General features: G+C 49.2%; 1 protein-coding gene across 1 annotated transcript in view; it reads left to right on the forward strand.

Annotated features, from left to right (window-relative positions):
• The window catches only part of nad4 (NADH dehydrogenase subunit 4), an 8,488-nt gene extending 2,368 nt beyond the window's left edge, over positions 1 to 6,120 (forward strand). The window contains exons 2-4 of the mRNA in view: positions 1 to 28; positions 3,242 to 3,664; positions 6,032 to 6,120. The exon at positions 1 to 28 is cut by the window's left edge and continues 487 nt beyond it. Coding sequence (YP_010438258.1) covers positions 1 to 28; positions 3,242 to 3,664; positions 6,032 to 6,120 — 540 coding nt within the window. The remainder of the gene's footprint in view (positions 29 to 3,241; positions 3,665 to 6,031) is intronic.
• Positions 6,121 to 6,387: the final 267 nt, after the last annotated feature.

Below are 6,387 nucleotides of genomic sequence, written 5' to 3' on the forward strand. Positions count from 1 at the left end.
AATCTGGTGACTATTGGTATGTTTAGTCGGGCGGCGGCCGTTAGGTCACCTATTTTGAGTTATGGACACACAAGGCCAAAACATGTGTGCCGGGCGTGCGATCCATCAACCTACTAGCAATGGGGGAGAAAACATAGCATGTCGCAACAAAAGCTTGATTCGAGGCGTCAGCAAAACAAAACACTGCCGTCTCTTTCAAAAACAAAAGCCCCTTAGCGCCCCGGGACGGGAGTGGGGGACGGCCCTGCGCGCAGGCAACAGCAGCACCGGCTCTACGAAGTCTGAATCGAATCTTTCTGTTGGCTTTCCCAATTCATTCGTGAATAAGAAAAAAAGGGCTAGAAGCGAGCGCTTCTAGCTGTTTCGCCTGCTTCTTATTATGGCGGCTATGTTGGCGTGGCGGAAATGAACGAAAAGCGATATGAACGTGCAATTTTCAAATCGATTGATAGATAGCCTGATCTGTTCTGATAGATCGAAAGAGTAGGAATGGATAGAGAGGGAATCCATCAATAATAAGGGGAAATCTCCTATTTTTATCTATTGATGAGACAACCATCTATTCTTGATCCATCAGAAAAAAATCGATATGTATCTGATGGAGTCTACTACATCGTACGTAGAACGCCCAAGCGCTTTTTAGGCCAGCTCAGTCAGTTCTCTTATCCATCGGTCCAATGCACTGGGCTCATCTCATGGAGGGAAAAGCCAAAATGCAGTTGTGTTGTTGTTCGCCGCCTCGACGCATTCCCCTCTCTCCCCGGCATCGTCCCACACAGAAAGAAAGAGCACAGAGCCCCGGCCCGACCTGTAGGTCCGCTAACGTAAAGCGAGGAGTTGAGCCCGAACTGGCAAACCGAAGTCACTTTCGGAACCATACTTCCTACAGCTAACACGTGTCCAGTTCAGCGGGAACGCGCAGCGCAAACGAACGTGAGCTGCTATACCAAATCCCCCGCTGGCCATCGGGGACCGAGTGGTAAAGCCATGATCCGCAGGGGAACGGATCACTCATTCTTCCATTGGGGACAGGTGCACGAACGACAACTCCAAACGTCACACATCCGTCGCCTACCTACCGTTTAGGTGGCACCAGCGAGATCCAGCTAAGGTAAGGAACTTCGTGTCGCGGCTGCTCCACTCCGCCACGGTCCCATGAACTGAACTTCGTTGCCTTCCCGCGCGCGAAGCGAATGGGCGCTGTGCTGTGGGTCAGTTTCGGGGCGGGGGGCAAATAGAGATCAGAAGAATGATTCATTTGGATCGACGAGCTTTTTCAGCCCCAAAACTAAGAATCAATGGAATGTCCGTCTATCCATGAATATCTATTCTATCTGTATATCTAGGGAATCTCTTTATACATATAAAATTATATTATGGCATGATATGATCGCCTAGCTGTAGCCGCAGCATATCAGCTGCGCTCAACATGCGGGATTTCTGTTGGATCAGATCTTTCGCTTTGACGGAAGCTTTTGGACCTAGCGAAAAGGACTTTAAGCCTTTGCGCAAGCAAGCGCGAGAGAAGCAAGCAAAGTAGAAGCTTTGCCAGAAGCAAGACGAGGAAGCGGAGTTGTCGTATAAGCCCCCCGACCGACTAAAATACAACAGTCGCGACCTACTTTGATTCAAAAGAAAGGCGAAGGGTTTGGCAACAAGCAAACGGCTTTCTATCAGAGTAGCAAGGGTTCCAAACCTGCCATATCCCTTAACTACTTAAGTACCAAAGGCTGCTTTCGGTTGGTTTCATAAGGGGGCTGTTCACTACAAGCTATCAGCGCTGCCTTAGATTGAACGTCGACTTATCTTATTGCCGTTCAATCTCTGGGGCGGGTTTCCGCTGAGAACGGAGTAGTGTTCGTGTCCAAAGGCGAACAACGCCCTAGCTTCTAGAGTTCGCTGCTTTTCCCAGGCCGGAGAAGAGCTTATACTGCTCGCCTTTGTTTGATATGTTCATTCAGTACCAATACAAACTCCAACTACACAAAAAAGGAAGGGCCGCTATAGAAGCTAAAAGTAGCCTATAGTAGAGTAGTCGGCCTAACAAAAGCGTCACGGCAACATAAAATTCCCCTTATGAATGTATCTTAAGTAGGGGGCTTAGGCCGCCCGCCTACCAATCAAAGAGGCTGAGAGTAAGCGTAAGCTCACCCGTAAGCTCTTCGAGCTTCCCTTCATTCGCTTCGCGGGAGCCGCACAGCACATAGCTGGAAGTCAGAGGGCCCATACTACCTGCCTAACCCCTCGCTCCGAGGGACCGTAGATCGGAAAGCGCCTTCTAAACCACCCCATTTATCCAAAAGAGAAGGGAAGGGGCCTATTTACTTGCATGACCCCTGCAGATTTTACCCTATCTACACCCGGAGCCAATCCCCTATCGGCCCTGCCGCCACGCCGCAGAACGGGAGCTCGTGTGGAACCTTTTATTTCTGGCGTAACAGCGGTGGAACGTAACAAAATATTACGGTCGCGTAACATAAGGGCCGGAGGTACGGTAAACTCGGCCAAAATATGACACCCAAGGGGCCGGGCGCGCACAATCCTATCCTATCCGAGTCCGAGTTTACCCCTTGCACTTCGGACAGCCGTCCGTAGCATCATAAGGAGGACCCCCTTTCGAGGTAAAAAAACGGTACATAGGAGGCTGGTCTTTCTCAACGTGGCGTGGTGTATAGCACGCAAAACCTTTCGATACAAGAAGGGGCCGTTCACATGAAAGAAGAGAAGAAAGAAAGGAGTGATTCTCTTCTTTCTCTTTCTTGAGGGGAAAGAGAAATAGGGTCTTATGGAGGGAGGGGGGGAAAGGATTGGGCCTACCTATCCCGATAGGACCTCATAAAGGAACGGGAGCTGTTGAGAGGTTCCATATTGCCGAGCCGAAGGGCAGCACTTCTGTACGTGATCGTAGTATGTCACGTCGTCTCGTCCCCGCAGCATTGAAGAGTACCTATGCACTATTTCCGGTTCACTGATAAGGAAGATAGAGTTGGGGTGGGGGTCTACGATGTGATACTCAAGTATGACCCGGGGAGATACATGCTAACTATGGGTAGGAAGCAGGAACCATTATGTAAATAATTTTAGGGAGTTACGGATCTCTTATACTACCATCGATCGACAGAACGGAACGACTAGAAAAAGAAGTGAAGTTAGAAAGCCGTATGATAGGCGGTAACTATCTTGTACGGTTCGGGGGGTAATCGGCGTACTCCGATCAGTGGGGGAGAATTTTTGGCTCTATCGAACATACAGGGAATTGGAGGTAGCATTCTACCGATGTTAAGTCATGGACTGGTTCCTTCAGCCCTTTTTCTATGTGTTGGTGTTCTATATGACCGACATAAGACTCGACTTGTTAGATATTACGGAGGTTCAGTGAGCACCATGCCGAATCTCTCTACCATTTCCTTCTCTTCCACTTTGGCCAATATGAGTTCACCCGGTACTAGCAGCTTTATCGGGGAATTTCCCATCTTAGTAGGAGCTTTCCAAAGAAATAGCTTAGTAGCCACATTAGCAGCGCTTGGGATGATTTTAGGCGCGGCGTATTCCCTTTGGCTATATAATCGTTTGGTTTCTGGAAATTTAAAAGCCGATTTCCTACATAAATTCTCCGATCCAAATGGCAGAGAAGTTTCTATATTTATACCCTTTCTTGTTGGAGGGGCGACCGTCCGTTGAACTACCAAAGAAAAAAGGGTAAACCAATGTGATCATGACATTGTAGGTGCTTGCGATGGGACGGATGCGACTTCCCTCAGTTGGTTTGGGTGGCATAGCCCGTTGCAGAAGTCCCCCCTTTTTTTGATCCATTTCTTTAGTGGGAGCCAAAGCTTTACTTTACTAAAAAAATAAGGCTCGCGCAGGGGCCGTTTTTTGGCTGAGCCGTATCTTGCTGGGTGGGACCGAGATAAAGAAAGGACGGGGGGCAACCATACATGGTACTTCTCGACCGTGTCTCCGAGGGACAGTTGAACGGGCGATTCATGAATGCAGCCGGGTTGGACGAGCCAATAACTCGAACGCGTTCGGTCTGTTTTTTGAGCAAGAATCACAGCGTTACCTTACCTTCACCATGATACGGACTCCAAGTTCTTAATGGCAGAGCACGAGGTGATTTATCATCAATATGATGATGGGAATGGAAACCAGAAGCACGACCGGGGTCTTCGTGGTCCAAGATAATAAAACCATCAATAACAGTAACGTAAGCATGAGACTTTTTGGTAGTACCGGTGAACCAGATGGCCGCGGCGATGGAATCTGGGACGGAGGACTCGTAGTATCTCTCTAGATCTGGCAAAGCGAAAGACCCCCTAACGTAATTCGAATGGGGGCTAACCTGACCGCTGAGCCCACCCTGGCCTCGCAGGGCGGGCCCCCGCGGTTGCGAGCCATAGCTTATGGCTAGAGCAATGGGGGGGCGGAGAGAACAGTAAGGAGAACGAGCGCTCCGCCCGCCTTTCGGGCGGCAGGAGCTGCGGGCAAGTGCTTGGTAGGCCAACAGCCCAGTGAACCGGGCGGGGCACTCGACGCAAGGGGAGCACACTGAGCAAGTACGAGAAAATTTCCCCGCTCCACTTTATTAAAAGCAAGGAGGTCAAACCAAGGACCTATGGAAGTCGGGGCTCGTCCCCGGTCAATATTGGATCAAACAATAGGGGGCCGTAGCACTGACCTCTTTTTTTATTGATTCAATACAATAGGGGAAAGATCGTACAGTTCCCTACCGAGACAACAGAAACTCTCAACGGATCCTCCGCGCGCTGGGCGTACCTCTTCTGTGTGTCTTTCTCGTGGCGGGAACAGAACAACAGGGAAAGACCCGGCCGACCTGCCCAGGGCTCGAGGGCGAGCTTTATTTAAGAGAGAATGGGGAGTGAGTCGAAAGGCTTCCGTTTCCGTTCTTGGTTGGGGGCTTTCGGGCTCCTCTCGATCTTATTCGTAGTTGGGAAGGGGGAAGGAGTCTAAATCAATGGACATTAATGAACCATCATTGATGGACGTTGCACATGACACGATCAATTCGACTCAAGGTCCGGCGCTAATAGAAGTTGCTGACTCTCCTAGCAGCGAAGGGCAGTCCTTTTTTCGTAGTAATAGTGGGCGGGTCTCATGAGATCTTTTAGAGGATTCCTTATCACGCCACGCACGGGGATCTTTCCATTGATAGGTAAGAGGGCTCCTCTCTTAGCGTTTCACACTAAGCAATAAAACTACCTCTCCCTATGGTCGAGCTTGTTTTATTTCAGAACCTTAGCGCAAGCACTAAGTAAGCAAGCTACCTTGAACAGACTCTTAAGGGTTAAGTTACTACCTGCCTCTACGGAAGAGGTGTACTTTGTACCGCCCGGAGGTCATATAGATCGAAACCCAGAGCAATAAGAACGAAAGTTCTACCCACAGCTACAACTACTGGCGCTTCAAAAGGCTTAAGGCGCTACTGAATTTTTTCATTTAGGTCGTGTAATAGGAAGGTGTAAGCCTAGAAAGCCTTTGGTACTTCGGCAGGGCGAGCTGCCCTTAAACCAAAAAAGATTTGGAACCCTTCCCCTATTTCTGCATTTAATTCTCTAGCCTCAAACAAAATGATAAAAAAGGGGAGGCCTTCGCATTCCTAATCCGGTGGGGGGCCAGACGGCTTTGTTTGCCCCAGCTTGGCGAATCGCATCCCCGCGCAACGACATTGTGCGCCCCTTATCGTTCTCGCTCAGTGTTTGCAACGGCTGGGGAGGCAGTCGTAGAAGCGAAGCCTATCGCCACGCCGACCATCAAATACGAGATCGGGCCTCTTCTCAAAGATTTGATGGAATGGCCCAGCCCACCCAAGAGCGCTTGTGTCATATGGGAACTCATGGCTGGAAACAATCCTTATGGTTTTGGTATCCGGTAGGAATAATAAGAATAAAAGTCCGGGTTGGTTGGTGAGCCTAGTGATAGGAGACTATCTAGCTTGGTTCGGAGAGCACTTGTTGGGTTAAAGATTTTTTTGCTAAATGTTACGGCCTAAATGCTGAACTATTGACCCTACTTGTTCGGATGGGTGTTCACCCCAAAGTGTTCCCGGATTGCATGCATACATCCGTAAGTAACTTAGTGCAACACGGCAAATTTCATTGAGAGGAATCAGCAAAGAAAAGAAAAACGGGTCAACATCTTATTAAGATTTGATGGTTGCATTACTGTGAGATGCCCAAAGACTCCCGTGCCTTTCTTGGTTGGACCAACCAGATTTCCGACAAGTCTTTCTGTTATAGCAAGAAGCGGAATCGAAGGGGTTGGTTGAAAGGTAAGGATAGCATGATTGACTGGTTGCGGGTCCTTTGGATCATGGGCCACAGCTACTTGGGTAGAGACCGCTGAACATCATTTTGACAGGCCGAGGCT

Source organism: Pyrus communis, mitochondrion (genome assembly GCF_041283825.1).
Source record: "Pyrus communis mitochondrion, complete genome".
NCBI classification, from domain to species: Eukaryota; Viridiplantae; Streptophyta; class Magnoliopsida; order Rosales; family Rosaceae; genus Pyrus; species Pyrus communis.